This window comes from Centroberyx affinis, unplaced genomic scaffold, assembly GCF_046629955.1.
Source record: "Centroberyx affinis isolate AG114_WGS23_722 - 3 ecotype Tasmania unplaced genomic scaffold, CSIRO-AGI_Caff_v1 ptg003633l_1, whole genome shotgun sequence".
Taxonomy (NCBI): Eukaryota; Metazoa; Chordata; class Actinopteri; order Beryciformes; family Berycidae; genus Centroberyx; species Centroberyx affinis.
The window spans coordinates 82,501-102,500 of NW_027281543.1; the positions used below are offsets into that span (position 1 = coordinate 82,501).

General features: G+C 46.3%; 1 protein-coding gene across 1 annotated transcript in view; it reads right to left on the reverse strand.

The window, feature by feature from the left end:
- itga8 (integrin, alpha 8) overlaps positions 1 to 20,000 on the reverse strand; it is a 43,661-nt gene that overhangs the window by 19,056 nt on the left and 4,605 nt on the right. The window contains exons 5-17 of the mRNA XM_071540416.1: positions 18,892 to 18,953; positions 18,336 to 18,381; positions 15,932 to 16,057; positions 15,715 to 15,759; positions 13,908 to 13,951; positions 12,562 to 12,618; positions 12,273 to 12,325; positions 11,580 to 11,785; positions 8,833 to 9,030; positions 3,530 to 3,575; positions 3,274 to 3,381; positions 709 to 764; positions 67 to 224 (exon numbers count right to left, since the gene is read on the reverse strand). Of these exons, the coding sequence (XP_071396517.1) occupies positions 67 to 224; positions 709 to 764; positions 3,274 to 3,381; positions 3,530 to 3,575; positions 8,833 to 9,030; positions 11,580 to 11,785; positions 12,273 to 12,325; positions 12,562 to 12,618; positions 13,908 to 13,951; positions 15,715 to 15,759; positions 15,932 to 16,057; positions 18,336 to 18,381; positions 18,892 to 18,953 (1,205 nt within the window). The remainder of the gene's footprint in view (positions 1 to 66; positions 225 to 708; positions 765 to 3,273; positions 3,382 to 3,529; positions 3,576 to 8,832; positions 9,031 to 11,579; positions 11,786 to 12,272; positions 12,326 to 12,561; positions 12,619 to 13,907; positions 13,952 to 15,714; positions 15,760 to 15,931; positions 16,058 to 18,335; positions 18,382 to 18,891; positions 18,954 to 20,000) is intronic.

The following is a 20,000-nucleotide window of genomic DNA, read 5'->3' on the forward strand; positions in this document are numbered from 1 at the left end:
AATGGTGTACACCGCTTGCAATCAATGTGTGAGTGTTTGGATGTGTGCAGTGTGTGATTTGCTCACTCTCAGGTAAACGGTATAGTGTAGGCAGGCACGCGGACGGTTGTGCCCCAACTTTAGGACCCCTGTGCGCTGATGATGCTGGGTATCCAGGAAGAGAACTCTCTTAACTCCGCCCCTGGTTCCTTTTAACCAATCCAACTGCAGCTCTGCTTTCAGGTCTGGAGAGAAGGAAATGATGGAGAGGTAGAGATGGATGGAGAACGGGGAGGGAAGTGGAGAGAATGAGAGTGAGTGAGGATATCCAGCCAATCAGGCACGCCCTAACTGCTAATCCATATGGTCCAATTACTCTGTGTTTATGTGTGTGTGTGTGTGTGCACATGTGTGTATGTTCCTTTCCATTAGGTGTGTAGGAAGGGGCTCTTGGTGTCATTTATAGGCATGTTACTCCTTAAGGTACCATTAGGGAGTGGAAACAATGTGTTTTACACCTTCACTGTCTCCTTCTGTCTCTCCTCTCTCTGTTCCCACCCTCCCTCCCTCCTTTGTTCTCCACTCTGGTCGGTGCGGTAGAGCAGCGGTTTTGCAGAAGGAAACCCTAATGGGACGTGTGACGGATCTGGCTCTGACTACCGCCAAGCCCACTCCCTGCTTCCCCACTTTACCTCCCTGTCTTCCCCAACGGCGAGCACAGCTGCTTACCTACAGAGCTGGGGATCCCCACACCGCTCACTGCTGCACACACATCCACCTTCAGACTAGAGGAAGAGAATATGAGGAGGGTAGAGGGATAGAAAAAATGAGAGAGGGAAAGCGGGAGAGAGGGAGAGAACATTGAGAGAACTGTGAGCCTGTTGCACATGATCAGCACACATTGCTGAAGCACCCTTGTGGGTACAAACAGCTATTTTGAAAATAGATTGAATTGCACACCAGTATTTAGTGGGGTGCTGGCCCCCCAAAAAAATTGTTGCCACACTACCGTAGCTCCAATGCAGAATTTCAAAACCAAACGTTTCAACAGCAACGTTGGTTTTGGAACAAACTGCTTTTCTATTGTCATGGTACTAATACTGCTGGAGTTAGGGCTTCAATTCCCACTGCTAAGAGATTTACTCATGATACTGTAAAACACTTCTGATAAAGGTGTCTGCTAAATGACATATGGTAAACGCTATGTGTCATCACACCTGTAGGAACTGTTAGCCATGCATGATTTGAAGGTGGCCACCCTCTGCCAGACTTGATGCTATCCTGTGCAGCTGCGCCCATGAGCAAGGCATTTATCCCTTCCTTTAATCCAGGGGGCTCAGTGGGAAATGCTTGTGAGCCCCTCCCTTAGACACAGAGACATGGGAGACTGGGAAATGTTTCTGCATTTCCTCCATCTGTGTGTGCATGTGTGAATGAGTGTATGCGTGCATGCATGTGTGTGTTATCGCCTCTTCGATCAGGAACAGGAAAGTGACTCCCACACATGGAGCGCCGCACTGTTAATATCCTGGAATCTAAGGAAGCTCACACACATCACGCTCCTGATCCTGCACTGAAGACTACACAATAGGCATGAGGCAAATTACTTCATCTGATTAGTGTTTGTTTGGTTTCAGTCTATGTAGCGCCCTAACAACCAAAATGCAGATGTTGGGGAAGCTTGTGTGTTTGTTGTTAATTAGGATCCCCATTAGCTGACGCAATAATGATAAGCTAGTTGTCCTGGGGTCTAAATGTGTACGCTGCATGTGTGAGTTTGTGTGTGTGTGTGTGTTTATGCGCGTGAGTGTGTGATCAAATATAGCACTCTCTCTTAGGAGCTATTCCCCCAAGTCATTTTGACCTCTCCAGGTGGTTTCATGCATGTGTAATGTGTGTTGTGTGTGAGTGTGTGTGTTTGTGTCTGTGTTTGGGTGGGTGTATTGGAGTGTGAGTATAATAAGCACTGTGTGTCAAACTCAAGTGTAGGCAGTGCGGAAATGACCCCCATTTTACTGACAACAGCTCTGGTCCTTGGTTAGTCATTACTGTATGTAATTATCCCCAAAATGCATGTGCACCCCACCACCCTGCATGCACACTCACACACACACACACACACACACACGCAAACACACAAATTGGTCTGTCAGTGGGGCAAAGCCACAATCTCTCAAAAAAGTCCCTTCCCCCCTACCCATTTCAGCTTAGTGACAATGAACGCTCAAACCAAGACTGGTCATTAAGTAGCCGTCCCTCCTTTTCCTCCATCTCTTCATCCCTCTTTCATCCCTCCCTCCATCACTCAGACAGACACTGCAGGAAAACAACCCAACTGTCTAAAAGCCTTCACCCCCCAGAAACAGAAGAGACTCAGACATCCCTTAATTCTGGGAGCTGCTGTTTGACTTACTACGTGTGTGTGTGTGTGTGTGTGTGTGTGTATGCCTGGGTGTGTGTGTGTGTGTGTGTTGCTCCATGTTCTGCGGTGTCCTATCTGATTCCATACCTCCGACCAAAACTTGGCGGTTTATTTGAATAAGCTGAGTTTTGTTTGGACAGAATTCCACAGTTTAGTACTCTCTGTCAATCCGCCTAGAACCCTATTCCCTTTTCAGGCCCTGCCAACACTCACACACACGCACACACACACACACTCACACACACACACACACACACAATGGCGACTAGCTGACCACACTTCTCCCGTCCAAATAGCAAATAGTCCTATAGTGGTTCCAGCCCCAATAAGTTTGGACCAACAATAGACTGTGGCGAAGCAGCAGGAGCCTTCAGACCCATTCCCCTCGACTAAACTCACCCCCAGACCGTTCAAAGCCAGCCCGCTACCCACAGGAACAATAATAGTATCAAAATAGCATTATGCGGTTTCAAATTAATTGCGGAGTCCCATAAATCGGACCTTGTAGGTTATATGAATTCTGTACGTTTTATGTGGATACGCTGGAGTGAAGTCTGAGCTACATTTCCCAGAGTATCATTGCAATACACAGACAGACACAAACCCTGGCAGACGCTAGATGTCTAGGGCACAAGGGTGAAGTATCCATCACACTGTCAATGTGTGTGTGATGCATGTATGCCTATGTGAATGTGTATACTTTATACTGTATACCATTTCATACATTGTATACAGTATATGCAGTAGGATTTCTGATAAAGGTGTGATGAACTCTGCAACAATGGCTCATGAGTCTCTTTTCCATGCAAGACTTTGATCCCTTTTGTTCCAATGCACCTGCACACACAATGACTATATATGCATGCACTTACCAGGTAACCATGATATCTGTGTCTGGCAGGTGACATTGTCGGTCATCAGGGTTCAGGATTTTGGGAGTCAGGATCATCTCAGCCTCCACTGACACTACGGCACGAGCCCTACACACAAATACACACACACACGCACACGCACACACACACACACGCACAAGCACAAGAACATGTTATGTAATGTAAGACGATGCTGATAAGTCTTTCAAAATCGATTTCTAGATTTTGTCACACAGAACACAGGGTGCATTCTTACCTGTACACTGACACCTCGCCGGCACCAAACGCCCCTACTATCAGATCTGTGCAGAGAGAGAGAGAGAGGGAGAGAGAGAGAGAGAGAGAGAGAGAGAGAGAGAGAGAGAGAGAGAGGTAGAGACGGGAAATAGAGCTTCAAAGGATGCCACAGATGGGACTGATTTCAAGGTCTCCAGCAATCTTCATCAAACACAGACTTCTCACGTTTAACACACACTCGTGCACACACACACACACACACACACACACACACACACGCACAACATGAGATTGCGTCAATTGAAGTTCGGGATATTACCATGCTGCACATGACTCAGGTTCATGGTTCAGACTGAAACCCTAAGCAGAACATGCGTGTATGTGTGTTGTATATGTGTGTGCGTGGTGTGTTGTGTGTGTGTGTGTGTGTGTGCTCATACACGTGTGCACGCTGCGAGAGAGGGACCCCACAGTGCATTCCAGTGCCATTAGGAAGTTCAAATCGCTCCAATCACATCTCGCTAAATAACAACAGAGTTTCCCAACAGCCTGCGTAGCAACCAGCAACTCCTGACTCTAAGCAGCAACAGATCTCCTCTATATGAGACTTTATTTGTTTTCATGGGGTTTGTGATGAACACACTCTTAATTGGCTCTCAGAGTTTAAAATAGAGCCACTCTTTAATGGCTGCGGTTAGGGGACACATACCAATGAAAGCCGCACAGACACACATCATATACACAGACATAGACACAGACACACACATATATACACACACACACACCAGTGCTGATTAAAACAATCTGAAACTGTAGAGAGGGGCTTAATGGATACAAGCCTCCACTGCCAGATGCAGGCAAACTAACTTGTGTGGTGCTGAGAAAGAGAAAGAATATCCTCACGCTGTTCAGTGAGAACCAGCTATCGATCGACAAATCTGTGGTAACTTGGAGCAGGAGGATAACTTTTCAGCTGGACTAAGCTGGTCCAGTCCTTATACTAGACTGCCCTTGTCATTTAGACAGTGTCAGTGTGTCTTTCCACTCTAATGTATGTGAAGAGAAGGGGGCTAATTGAATCCAAAAGAGGCACATCTGTTTCTGCCTTTGGCTCCAGTCACAGAGTCCCCCTGAAACCACAACATTAAACATTTAGGCCCTGTCCCTCTCCCCCTGGGGTGCGCTGTATGTGTGTGTGTGTGTGTGTGTGTGTGTACTGTATCAATGAGCCTGCAATGAGAAGGGACCTCAAGATCTGGGTTTCGAGTGGCAGTCGGAGAGGTATGGAAAAGGGGAAAAAAAAGGGCAGAGGAGGGGAGAAAAGGATAGGAAGAAAAAGGAGGGCAGCAGCTTATGCACTTGGCCTTTAAACCACAATCTGTGAAAGCCATCAGAACCAAGGTGTGCTTTCAGCAGAGGGAGGGACGGGGGGGGGTTGAGTGAAAGAGAGATTTAGAGTGAGAAAGTGAGGGAGAGATCGAGAGATGGTGTGAGAGAGAGAGAGATATTGAGAAAGCTCTGGGACTTGTGCTTCCAACAGAACTCAGCTCCCATTCCACATTCCTCTGTCCATCCCACTGTTGGAGTTGAATAATCTAGAAACCTAACTCCACTCCTGCCATAGGTATGTGTGTGTGTGTGTGTGTGTGTGTGTGTGTGTGTGTGTGTGTGTGTTCCATACAGCGCTTGTCTGTCCTCCTTACCCCAACTCTTTGTTTGCTCTCAAAACCACTGTATGACATGAGACTGATTTGTGGAAAGGGCACCGCTGGGGCTAAGTGTGTGTGAGTGTATGTGTGTGCGCGCATGGCTGCACCTCGGGCTAAATCAAATAACGTCCCACTTTCCTCTCCAAGTCAATCCCATTTCCTTACACACAGGAAAGCATGGCTGCCACTGTTGATTTGAGGTTAGTGTATGTGTGAGTGCTTAGAGACACACCGACACATACCCACACACACACACACCCTGACACACACTCACTGTTGGCAGGCCCAGTTGCAGGTACTTTAGGGGGTAGGCTTGGTAACTGAACTGCTTTAGCTGACGGTGTCTGTCCTGCACTGTGAAAACATGGCCTCCATCCAGAGTTTAGACAGACTGTCAACCTGTCACTGGCTGCCTGCTCTGACTGCCTGCTTGGCTGGAGGGTATGGACTCATTGATGAAATGCCAAAGGTCAATGGCACTCAGTGGAAAAGGAGGTGGTTTCAGAGATGGTGCTGTACCGAGGGATCGGGATTTCTACATTCCTGGATGCCTGTTTGGGTTTTTAAGGCTGTTCAGTGACTTGCCAACTGCTATGCAATTTTTTTTTATACTTAAGCCCACTGTATCATTTTTGCATCTTTTAATGGCTGGTAAATTGTCTGTAGGTTACCAATTCCAAAAAAAACAACAACTTCTTTGTCTGTTAAAATAGATGTTAAATAGATTCCGACGAACATAATTTGTATATAATAGTGGTGGATTTGTGTAATCACATTTTTGGATTGCCTTCTCAAAATGACTATTTCATTGATCGTCGTCATTATGGATACAAACACACAAAATCTGTTCCATGCGCACTATAGAAAATGTGAGTTTCTGAATTCCAGTATATGCCTGTGCAAAAAGAAAGATATTCAGTTTTTGCAGTTCTTTTGTTGTTCATTTGTTCATAAATGCTTTGTATCAAAAATGATACAAGAGCTCAAAATAAAGATGGTCACTGAGTAGGCAAGTACAGACATGGAGCCCAATAATCAACTTTACACCTACTTATCAACTAAATGACCTTCTTAATTGCCCCCTACCATCACCACACACACCCAAACCTCCTACTACCCTGTCTCTACCTCTGTGACTGTCTCTCTGCTGGTGTGATTGACAGGTAAAACATTGACAGTCTTTGACCCTTGACCCCTTGGCTGAACCTAATCTCCACCCTCAGGCCATCTGACCCCCTTCTGACACACAGCTGCCCCTAACCTTAACTCCAGCCTCAGCCACACCACAGCTCAACTTGCCCACCCTCCCAGCGTCTACTGCATCGATGCAGCTCCTACTCAGCGCTGCCTCTATGGCTTCCACTCCATGGCTTCCACTCCATGGCTTCCACTCCATGGCTTCCACTTTGTAACACAGACGCCTATAGTTGCACATTGGATCTAGATGGTTCTCTCTAGATGGTACTTTAGTAGTCCTGGCTGCTCATGCCGTGGATCTGCAGCATTGTCTGACTGTCTGAACTATGTAGCGCATCATCTTGTGTTTCTTACATATTTCCTATAATTTTCCACTGTATGCTCTCATACTATAAAGCAAGGAATCTCTGTCTGTATGTGTGTCCTTCGCATATCTCGAGAACCGTTCGTCCGATCTACTTCACACTTGGCGGGTGTATTGCTGGGGACCCAAGGACGTGCAGTGTTGGATTGGACACGCGTCACGTTCAATATTAATAAACTTTGAATAAACAAGCGAACAGCGCTCTGTGCAGCAGCGGGGTTCAAAGCAAGTGACTGATAGCCTACGCCTATTTTGAACGGGCACTGCACTAGTCTAATAAAAGCTGAAATACGATAAAATAATCTTCAGAAAAAAAGGATAAGTGCACTAAAGCTAAGAGAGTTGTGCTGTGCAAACTAAAACATCTCTTATGTATCTTCACTCTGTAGTTACAGTGTGCAGTCTATTAAATCGTCATCCTCTGCACATTTTTTGCTTTTGCTCTTTCTTTGTCTTCATTTTACTCTGCTCTGTTTCAGCTTCATATTCCTCCTCTGCTCATTTCTCCTCTCTCTCTGTTCCTGCAGTAGCGTAATGACGTTTAATGTTGATGGGAGCATATGGCGGCTCCACCAGGCCTCGCAGACGCCTGTGCAGTCCTCTCATAATGCTGATCAAACATCTCCGGCTCCTTTGAACAGTGTGACTTTACTACCCTGCTAACGACACACCATGTGTGTGTGTGTCTCACTTCCGTCAGCCACCTCTCTAATGACAGACGACACAAGCCCTGCACGTTTATGTGTGTGTGTGCTTATATGCGTGTGTGAGTGTGAGTGTGTGTGTGTGTTGGCTGATGGTTCTGCCACCCATGAGCTTCCACTCTGCTTCCTCCTCCAGAGCTTTCCCAAAGGGCCTCAACCAGCCTGTGTTTCAACTCAACCTGTAATGCTGATGTGTGTGTGTGTGTGTGTGTGTGTGTGTGTGTGTGCGCACGTCTGTGTATTTACAGTACAGTGTTTTTAATTCAGGATCTCTGATTTGCACTGGGTCTGCTCAGGGTCTGGCTTTGACCTGGAATCTGGCACAAACTCAACACACACTCTCCAGACGCCAGTGAAACCGATCACAAGCCGTATGTGTGCATTTGTGTGTGTGTGTGTGTATGAATTTCCAGATATCCTGTTTGTGGAATGAACAAATCTGTTATTATAGCAGAATGAAGAAAAGGGGGGAAGGGGAGTGGGGGCAAAGAAAAGAAAAGGGAAAAAAAACCTAAACAAATTCTCCTTTTCAGCTTCATCTGTGGAAGCACTAAGCCGGAGCTGTGCTGAGTAGAGAATGGTTCCAAATTAGGGAGAAAATAAGGTAGTAAAAAAGTGGATTTACAGACCTGCTTTGTTTCAAACGACTTTTTAACAGCACCCGATCTGAACTAAATGATCGTGTATATAAACAGCTTTGCACTCACTCAAACGTCTTCTCCTGTTCAGGCCTTTGGTGCATCTTGTGCAGTGTTTTTTTTTTTATATTCCATAAAATCAGAAAGAGATGGTGTCAGATAAAGTCAGTAGAGAGTTACCATTTATCGTGTAATTGAATACTGGGAAATTTGTCTACTTACTGTGTTATTGATGTGGAGTGATGTTTGAATGTCTGGCAAATAGACTGAACACTCGGATAATGTACGGTAATACTCCTCTATTCTTTCACTCCCAATCTCTCACTCTTCTCTCTCTCTCGTTCTCTCTCTCTCGTTTTCTCTCTTTCTTGAGCACTGTAAGGCCCCAGAGAGTGAATGTGGCCGCAGTTCATTGGCACTCATCCCTATACCCCCTTCTTCTGACTGATGACTTTACCAGAGGAGAGGAGGAAAGCAATGCAGGAGAACATGGAGATGGTAGAAGAGGAGCGAATGGGGGGGAAACATGAATTGTGGAGGTGAATAATGAAGAGGAGGGAGGCACTAAGGAGAGGAGTTGGAAGGAAAGGAGAGGAGTGTAAGGAATGTAACGCAAAGAAAGAATGTCGATTGCAACAGAGAACAGGGGGAGTTGAGCTGAAGTCGTAGCTGAACAGAGAAGGCTAGACTCTTTGTGTAGGAGTATTTACCAGGGTAATGGTTGTTGTCCAAGTCTCGGCCCCCTCTAAGAGTGAATCCGTACCCAGGCGGGCTGCCGCTGGGGGTCCAGGCTGCTCTCAGCTCCTGGCTCAGCGTCAGGCCTCGTGCGGCCACGTCTCTGTTCCCGTTATAGATCAATACTCTGCCTCCGCGCTCCTCTCCTCCGAACGGACAGCCCACCGCCACGTCTGAGGGACGACACAGACGCATGGTTTAGACATCAGCGGGGTTAAGGCCCCTCTGAGATCGAGGGAGCAAGAAAAAAAAAAACATAGAGGGAGAAGGAAAGAGTGGAAAAGAGCCAGAGCTTCCTTTACCTGCGCTGCGGGACCAACTCAGCATGGTCATTTCCCTCTTCCCTGTCATTTCCATTCATTTTACTCATCTCTTCATCTTGTCTCTCCTCTATCTCTCTCTCTCTCTCTCTGTCTGTCTGGGCACTGTTTAAGTCATTGCCCTAATTCTCAGTCACTGGCTGCTAAATCTCAACCAGCAACAGGAAGTGGCAAAAGGTCAAAGGGCAGGAGAGGAAGTTGGCATGGCAACGGGCCTCTCTGTGTCTCAGGAACCCCATCAGACATGCAGGCATGCAGTAGAATGAAGACACCAACATAGAAGTAGTGTACTGTAAGCACCCACATGTATACACCATACAATTTGAACACATTTGGACATTTAGCCTTAGTCCCCACACACACCCGTCTGTTTGTCCTCTCTTTTTGTTGTGTCAGTGTCCAGGTCCAGCACTGTCCTTCATTATATGTCTGTATCCCTCAGCACTATAACTGTCCAAACACCTCTAGACATCCTGTTTGTCTCAGGACCCCCTCTCCCTCAGCCTAAACAACTGGTTCCACATGAAGCAGATTGTGGGGTGGAGAGGATAAATGCAACCATGTGTGTATGCAAGTGTATACATGAGTGTGTGTGTGTGTGTGTGTGTGTCTGTATGTCATGCGTGTGTGTGTGTGTGTACAAAACTGAATAGCTATGTAAAAAAAAAAAGCTTACTTAAAAATGTCTCTAAATAATGTGAAAGTCACTCATGGGCATTGCTCAACGTCCCACACAATGCAGACATCCACAGCAAATCGGCTGTGGAACACCCACTGCGATCACTCAGACCAGCACTATAGGAGACTGTTACTCACACACTAAAACATGCAAAACACCCAGCAAGCGATGGTGACAGAAAGCCACAGTTGATGAAATTAAGAAAGATAGAACGAATGAATGAAATAGGCAAAATAGTGAGGTCATTGTTACGGCTTTTCGATAGCCGACACAGCTATGAAGATGACAGGAGTATGGTGTTGCTCCTCTGAAGAATTTGGAAATGGAGTGATGAGAGAGGCTCAGTGTCATCACAGAGAGAGAGAGAGAGAGGTCAGTGATTACACACAGACACACATGCAGACAGGTACACACACACACATACACACACACACAGGGCAGTATGACGTCAGGAAAAAAAAAACGCTGAAAAGGCTGATCAAAACGTTTCCATGGTGACTCTACAATGTTATGCTGAATAATGAAATCATGTCCAGACATGGACATGTATTCATTAGATTAACTTTCAACAAGTACCCCCCCCCCCCCCCTCTGCATGATGCTGTAGCTCCAGCTCCTCTTAGGCGACATCATTGGTCCAGAGAGACTCAGTCACATCCTGACAGACAGGCTGATGTGATTTATGTCTTTGGCAAGAGAGCTCCAATATTGATCCACTGCTTATTGATCCAGTGGTTAAAGGCTTTAACAGGGTAGGAGGGGCAATGGCTCTAACACACACATTAACACACAGCGTCCATAAATAAATAATACATAAATCAGTGGGATTGATGTCATGTGAGGGCCAGATGTAAGTCCATTAATCCATTTCTAAGGCAACAGGCAACAGGCCTAGGCTCCGAAGAGCATTTGGGCTCCAGGCTTGGTGTGTGTGTGTGTGTGTGTGTGTGTGTGTGTGTGTTTGTCAAATCAACGTGAGGATAAAACAAACACACGGAAGAGGAATGAACTCCGGGCTCCAGGACAGAAACTTCCAGATGATTTTATCTCAAAGCACATCTGGAGAGTTAAAAATAACTCATAGACACACACACACACACACACACACGCATACACATACACACACACACATACACATACAAAGCCTTAACCCCCGATCATCATCACAGGAAGAAAGGAGTTCACAGGGACAACCTTTCAACACTGCACTTCCTGATTGGCTGAGGAGCTTTAGGTTTTCTCTAGTGGAGCATCTAATAGGATTTCCTCAGTCAGAGACAAAACAGAGCAAAAGGCACAGGAAACACTGAAAAAGATTTGTCTGTCATCAGTTTACCTGAACACAGCAGACCATATGGGCGGAGACGGGACCTTTCTTTGAGACTGAATGAAGCTCATGCACAGACACACAAAATATACACAAAAGGATTCTGTTAATTTCCTTATCTCCATCTCTCTCTCCATCATTTCCTCTCTCTGTCTGCTCTCTCTCATTTTGCATATTTTTTCTGTTCAGATAAATTTAATCTTTGTTTTAACCTTTATTTTTTCTTTCTCAATTTCTCTCTCTCTCTTACTCTGTCTTTTTTTCTTTCTTTACCTCTCTTTCTCTGTTTGTTTCTTTACTCCCCTCGACTCTCTCTCTCTCTCTCTTTCCTCTCGGTTCCCCCCTCCATCTCTATTTCTCCTCTCTCTCTCTCTCTCTCTCTCTCTGTCAGCATACCATAATATCCGTCCTGGTTCAGGTCTCCCAGGGGTGCTATGGCGGTGCCGAAGCGTCCGAAGGTGTGTGCGCCCGTGAGGGGGACGGGCTCGGAGAAGGTGAGCGGGGCCAGCTGGAGGTACAGGTAGACCCTCCCCACCTCCCTGGGCTTGCTCTCCATCTCCCTCTCCATGTAGAGAGGGGCTCCCACCAGCACATCGTCAGTCCTAGGGACACACAGCACAGTTTAGATGTTCACATGTATGTATGTGTGTGTATGTTTATGTGTGTGTATGAGAGAGATAGAGAGAGAGAGAGAGAGAGAGAGAGAGAGAGAGAGAGAGAGAGAGAGAGAGAGAGAGAGAAGAAGATCAAAGCTCTGAATGATTAGCAGCTACATTTGCAGCTACTCCTGCCATAACACTAGGAACAATATATAACTTTATATTATTTTAATTATTACAAATTTCTATGTGGTTTGCTATTATGTAATGTATATGTTAAAATGTTTAGATGTTCAATGTTCAATTGTATATGCACTGTAGGTGTTTTTGTTTTTCTGTCTTCTTTGTTTTGTTTTCTGAGAAATCTATGCAATGTCTTTTATTAATTATCTTTTTCATCCATCCACTTTGGCAACACAGGAATGTCATGCCAATAAAGGAAGTTGAAATTGAAATTGATAATTGAAAACTTAGAGAGGTTTCTACTTACCCATCTCCATTCAAATCAGTCACAGCCACTGAGTAGCCGAAATAGGAGGCCATCTGAGGAACAGACACAACATTATAGTCCTGCCATATTGCGTCCATACCCAAAGGAAGAACATGAGGATTTTTAACCATAAGCCCAGGAGGCCTAGCTGATTTTTATCCCCATTCAAATTCAAATTCAGCCCGCACAAAAGAAGAAGTCAGGGGGTCACTACTGAGTAAAACATCCATCTCTGCCCCTGTCCATGAGATGCAATATATATGACTGTGATATATGTTGTTGCTCCTACCTGTTCTCCTGTGAAGTTCTGGATGAAGGTCAGATTGGTAGAGTTGACCATTACCACCTAAAACAGGCACATACACTGTCACACATACAGCACAAATCAACTCACATCAGATCTTGTCCTCATAGCACTCCAGGAGTAAACATTTCAGAGCAAGTCTGACAAACAGACAGATGAAAAATGCAGAAACCGCATAAAAAGCTTCTATTCAACTCAAAGCGCTTTCTTTTCCCTGCCCTCCCCCCACCACCATCCTCTCTCTCTGCCTTTACCATTTGCCCCCCTCATCTTCCTCCTTCCCCCCCATCCTAACCCCGGTCGTGGGGAGCGATGGGGGGGTGGGGGGGCTGAGAATTCCTTCATAAGACCTAAAATAACAACCACATGGAGACCGCCAGGGGCTACACACACACACACGCGCACACACACACACATAGGAGGATACACATTTACCCACTCACAGATGTCTGACAGACATACAAAACAGAGATAGACTTACTAGTACAGGCAGAAAAGGATGTGTAAACACAAATACTAAGTCACTAACCTTAACTTAACTTCTCAGTGCTGCCCGTCTCTCTGAGTTCTCAGACTGGTCGTCCACCCACAGAGGAGCGGCCTGATCAGGACTGACAGCTACTCCAGTCCCAGGCCTCTAACCTGGCCTACCTGCACCCCTAATAACCCCTACTGTGAGCTACCGGCCCCCACCTCTCTCACACACACACACACACACACACACACACACACACAGACATACACACACACAGCACTGTCTGCATGTACAGGAAGGAGCATTCTCAAATACCCAGACGTAACACGCACAGTGTCGCAGTGTGTGTGTGTGTGTGTGTGTGTGTGTGCTGCGCGGTGTGTCCTCCGGGCGCTGCAGGTTGGGGTTAGGGGTCGTGTGTGTGTGCAGAAGGGTTAGCGGGGTTAGGTGGGGTCGCCCCGCTCCACATGCAGCGGAAACTGTGTGTCATTAGGGAGGACTGACACAGCCAGCCCCGGGGACACATTCCCACAAGATAACACACTGCAACACACACACAACCATGTAATAACACTAGACACACTCCACACAGCACACACGGTGTTTCTCACAGCTATGTAGATACACATAAGAATACAACGTAAGAATGTTGCTGCTGCTGAATGAAAACACCTAGATATGGTTAATGTCTTTTTGCAGTTGGCAATCTGCCACCAAAACGTGTATTTGTGTGTATATGTGCGTGTCTGTCTATGTGTGTATATTGTGTGTGTGTGTGTGCCCATATTTGGTGTGTGTGTGTGTGTAAGTGTGTGTGTGTTTGTGTTTGCTTGTGTGCATGTGACTCCATACTCACATATCCAAAGTTCTGTGCCCCTCTGGGGACCCCAGCTATCAGCTCTATGAAAAATGAAAGGAAAAAAAAGACTCAAATTAGTGGGAGAGAGAGGGAGAGAGAGAGAGAGAGAATGACAGAGAAAGAAAGGGCTTGACAGAGGTTTGTCTGAAAAGCCTAAACCCCGACGACCCAGCCCACCCTGGCAGCACAGATGAGTGTTGCTGAGCATGCACTGACTGATTGGGTGCCGAGGCACTGTGTGTCTGTGTGTGTGTGTGTGTGTGTGTGTGTGCGTGTGTGTGTGTGCGCGTGCATGCATGTGTGTGTGTACTGATTGATGAGTGTGGTAGTGTGGACATGTGGGGATGATCTGAAGCACCCACCCAGAGAGAGAAGAGAGGCAGACCCCCCCCTCCCCCCCTCCCCTCCAGCTATACCCAATAGACTATAGCCCACGAGGCCATAAACCAGTTCTTCCCAGCTCTATCTTCTCTTCAGACTCCCAGTTACGACCAGTTTCCAGCTTGAAGAGGGTTTGGGGAACAAGACCACAACAAGCTTCGCACCACAACACAACATCAGCAGGCATGTGTAAACTCTTAGACTCAGTTTAAGACTCTGTGACACGTGATGCGCTGGAGGGGATTCTGGGGCATCTCGGGTGTGTGTGTGTGTGTGTGTGTGTGTGTGTGGAGGGAACGGGGAGGGGTGTATCTGGGCCTGACGCTGTGTGATCCTGTAAAGATCCCACAAAATGCTGAACACAGCTTAATTAACACAGAGGCTCTGATCGAAAGGAAATGATGAATGGGAGTCAAAGGGTAGGGACACAAAAATGCAGTGATGTGGTCTGATTGTATTCAAACAGATTTTGTCTCCACATTTGCTTTACAGTATTGTGCTTTAGATGAAATTGCTTGTATGCTAATTTGGGGTAATGACAAACTGACAGTGTGTTATACACATGTCACGTTGGAAATGAACTTCCCTGTGCAGCACCTGAAGCTTGATAAGAGATGGGAATCAATTTACAACGCCGCTGGGGAGTCATCAAAGCTTCACAGCGTGTATACAAGAAGAGTAGAGAGAAAAAATAAGATTTGGGTTTGTTGTGAGCATAAAATTCCAGTAATTTATGTTAGCCTATGGCATCTCCTTGGAGTGCTTAATTGAATTGAAAAATGCTTTTCTTCACTTCATGTCTTTAACAACATGATGCTGTAAGGCTTGCCTGTCTCTCTGTCAGGCTAGCTTCATGTCTGTCTGTCTGCATTCTGCCCGTCTCTCCTTCCAGCAAATTTTTTCAAGTACTCGATCCAGACCAGAAGAGATTCTAGACTTGCTCGAGACCTGACGACGCTCTGCGGAGTCTGCCACTAATCATTCTAATCAGTCAAAATGGAGGAGAGGAAATCCCTTTATCAGTGGTTCCTGAAGTGCTGTCCCCTCGGGGTCGCGACCCAGACACACAGAGACAGTTCTCATTACTGGTTCTGAGGCCAGACCCAGACACTGTCACCCAGCCGGCCGTTAACTATCGCTCACCCTATCAGACCCCTTACAGTGGTCCTGTCAGCCAGCCTTAGAGAGCATAGCGTGTTTTAGAACTGGGGTGCAGATCTGATGAACAGTTTAGCTATTGTGTTAGAAAGAGGATTAATAAAGTCATGTCAAGTTCTGTTGATCAGTTAAAGAAAAGGGGAAACATGGATTAGATTTCGCTGCGCTGCTGGGACAGCACTAGTAGTTTTAGTTTAGTTGTTACTGAGGGATTCCTCCGCTGCTGGATGTGGTTAGCTGGGTAATGAATTGTTGGCTTTCTCACCTTGTTCTGAGTCTCCTGTAAACTCCCCCACCGCCACAGAGTAACCTAAAGAGAAATCAGTTGCACATGACTGCATGTGGGCGAAATTAACTCAATGCAATGCTCTGTGTGTTTTTTGCAGTGTTAGGTATTTAATTGGTCAATATGTGTGTTTATCGGTGTGTATGTGTGTGTATATGTGTGTGTGTGTGTGTGTGTCTGTGTGCACGCATGTTACCGAGGTAGCTGTCGTCGTGTGTGTCTGCAGCAGCGCTGGTGTGTTTCTCTCCTGGAACCCGTCTCAGCACTGCCTTCAAAGAGTAGCCGTTCAGTATCTCAGCTATCCCTGCTGTCATCACCTGACCTGCACGCACACACAGACACAGATGCACACACACACACACACACACACACACACACGCACACACAGATAGATAGATAGAGAAAAACAAACACCCAGGGTGAGAGAGACACATCTGTTGGTGGACAGTGGATTCGGCCCTGACCTCGTGCCCAGAGCCTGGAGGGAGCAGCAGACACGCTCTGCCCTCTGCTATAGCAAACCCGATTCCCCGCTCCACTCCCAAGCGCCACATGAAAGAGGTACAGTGCTAACGGCATGCTGAAGCCTTCCCAGAGGAAAGCTAAAACATGTCGTTAGCAGGAAAAGCAGGAAACATACTCCAATGTTCCTGAGAAAACTTTACTCAGGATAATAGGTGCGTGCTTGCAGACACACACAAACAACACCCTCCCTCTGCTGTTGAACAAGAGGTCAAACAAACAGATGATTTTATCTACGGCCGCCCTCAACCCCCCATAAATCCTCCTTAATGTGTGCGTGTGCGTGTGTGTGTGTAATACTGACAGGGAGAGAAATCTGCCCTCTTAACCCTCCCTCCAACTCCTCTCCCACTCCCCCTTTCCTTCGCTTTTGCTCTCTCTCTCTCTCTCTCTCTCTCTCTCTCTCTCTCTCTCTCTCTCTCTCACGCTGTGCTATGAGTTTATATCTCGGGATAACATATCACTATATCATCTCATTATTAAAGTTCTATCTGATTAATGAGACACTGTGTTAGGAACTCTAACACAGATGCATAAGTCATTGCTGCTCGTAAGTGTTAAGTGTCCTTTACACCCAGTGATACCAAGTTTGTATATAAAAAGGGATTCCTATAAAGAGTCAGTCCAAAGGCTGTGGATAATCGTTGTATATTAGAGACCATAAAGTCCAGGCTGAGTGCTTTTATAAACATTCGGAGGAAGTGTTTTAACTGGAGGCAGCCAGCCTTGCCAAGCTGAGGGCAGAGCGAAATAGAAAGAGAGCAGTCCATTAGGCCAGTTGTGATGCCCGTTTAATGTGTGTGTTGTTGTATGCTGGAGCATTCATTATTTAACCATTATGTGACTATAGTACTAACACCAAACAATAACCCAAATTAGAAAGTTGTGGTTATAGTTTGGGCAGCAGTTGTGAAATATCCATCATTGAGCCACTTTCCTCTTTTGTCTTTCTCTCTTTTTTTCTCCATCTCACATCGTCACTCTTGGTCATTCTTGCCCCCTTTTTCTTTCTGAGCTTTTGTAATAACATAAACTCTCTCTCACTTCGTCTCTCTGTTTTAAACAAATGAAGTGCTGCGGAGTGACAGAGGTAGAGGTTGCAAAGAAAGGAAGGGAGAGAGGGAATGACTTTGTGCAACCGATCAATAACTGTCTCCCTCTCCCTTAAAAACAGCTGCAGTGCGAAGTTACCTCTAAATTAGGATAAGTGGGGGGGGGGGGGGGGGGGGGGGGGGGATTGGAGAGGGGAGAATAGAAATGGACACACACACACACACACACCTGGAGTTGGGGGAGTAGCGCTACACTTCAACAGCTGAACTCTGACACCGCCTGGCTGTGTCTACACCTATTAAGACACTTCATCCCTCTGCTTAGTCTAGCCTGATATCCAGCGAGCTCGCTGACCTCAGCGCAGCTTTCCCCGCTGCTTTTATCAACCAGGAGATCCATCTTTCTTCCTCTCTCTGCCTGACTCGCTCATGTTCTCTCTCGGTTCTCATCTTTCTTTCTCTCCTCTGCAACATGTTTCTGTCATCTCCTTAACAATCCTCTCTCTCTCCCGCTGTCCTCCCTGCTTTGTCTTGCTCTCTGTCTCTTTATTCTCCCTGCCTTCCCTCTGTCCTTCTCAACCCTGTGGCCTGCCCTTGAGTCTCTTTCCCCCCCCTCTTTACTTTATCACGGGGCAGAGGGGCAGTTCCTCCACACTCCATTACCCTCTGATGAGCTCATTACATCACCCAAACACCCACTTCCTGCTACACTGTTACAGACAGAGAGAGGGATGGAGGGAGCAAGGGAGGGAGAAACAGAGAGACAAAGAAAGTAAAAGAGACAGATTTCTTTCCATTTTATCCTTCTTTGGACCCTTGGGATAAAATGCAGATTGAGCTGGTCTGTGTGTGTGTGTGTGTGTGTGTGTGTGTGTGTGTGTGTGCACGCGCGTGTGTCCCCGAGGGCTGTGCTCACTGCTAAACTCATCTCCATTCTTTTTGTATTTTCTCATTTAAAGACCTTTCCATCGATGAAATCATCACAAGCGAGTGACCAAACAGAGTTTACACACAGATCTCAGTTACCTTGCCAGTAAAAGCTTCCAGGCCCTCCTACTACCAGCGTTCCTTCCTGGAAGAAATAAAATTAGTTAGGGTTAGTCATGTGACATAAATTTGCGAGTTTACGGAAACCTGTGTGCGTGTGTGTGTGTGTGACCAGAGGTGTAAGTAGCGTGTATGTAGGCGTGTGTGTACACGTGACAAGGAGGGGGGATAACGTGTGTGTGTGTGTGCGTATATGATTCTTGCTGTCATGCATGTTGACATCCTGTTGAGAATGACAGCTTCCTGTACAGGAGGGTAGAGTTCGACCGTGAGACAGAGGTCAAAGTTCACATTGACTATACAGTGAAAGAATGTGTGCGATGTGTGTGTGTGTGTATTTGGTGTGTCTATTGTGTTCAGAGGGGATGGGTCATATTAGGGGGCGGGGAGTGGACGATGCTCTAGTGACAAACAATAAATCTCTGAAGGGAGTCTCGTGTTTGGAGAAACTTCTCTGCTTGTAGTTTGCTTGTGTATGAGAAGGGGACGCAGGGTTGCCGTGGCGATAATGTGCGATTGTTGCGGCGGTCGTTACCTTGGTAAAATCCACACTGAAGCCAGCCTGGCAGAACCCCTGTCCCTCTGGGTCTGGGTCATCTGAAACACACACACACACACACACACACACACACACACAAATATTAACAGTGAAGCAAGTCATCATCATCAACATTGCATTGCAGTGCAGGCATCCTCTTGAGGGTGAAACCCAGTAAAACCAGAATTTTAAACGTTTGGAGCAAAGCGCTGCTCCAACTGTGCAGAGAGTATCAGGCCTAAACAGACAACTTTACAGCTATATAAAAGGAAGAATAACTCATTGTGGTTTATATATAAAAATGTAAATGGACCCACTTAGGTGTGTGTTTGTTTAAATGAGTGCGTCTAAGTGTGTATGTGCACACAAAACGTCTGTACGCATAATGAATTGCTCTCCATGTCGGAGACACCCCGAGGTGAAGCTTAATGACTCGTAACCACACACATGTGCACGTGCGCATACATGTGTACGTGCACATGAAGTGTGTGTTATAGTGTGTTGTCTCAGCGGTCATAAATTCACATTAAGATCCAACACTAAAGCTCCTGGAGGCAGAGAAATCCCGTCTTCGACACATGACTAAGACGTGCTGAGAACTGTGTGTTATTGCAGCATTATTGTGGCTGAAGACTATTTCCCCCTTGAGAACAATTGAGTTCACAATGTGATTATTCTATAGGCCTGACTAGTTGGCATTGACATAAACAACATAAAACAGATCTTTAAATAAACTTCAGCCAATTAGTAGAGAGTGTGTGTGTGTGTGTGTGCGTGTGTGTGCATGCGAAGGAAGTTTATGCAGAGCGGATGATGGAGTGGACGATAAGGGCCGTGTGTTTGATCTGCTGTTTACGATGTGCCACCTGATAGCCTCCATAACTCCTTATCATACTCCGCTGGTGCCTCATATCACTGTACAGGGTGAGAGGGGTCATGGGAGGAGAGCGGGAGAGAAAGAAAGACTGCGACTGGAGATGGGTGGGAGAGAAGAGGAGAAGAGAGGAGGGGATAAGGCAGGAAAACTGAATCCTGTGTACCAGAGACTGAGACAGAGGGAGAGAGAAACGTTATCTGATAGAGACGGATACAGTGACAGACACATT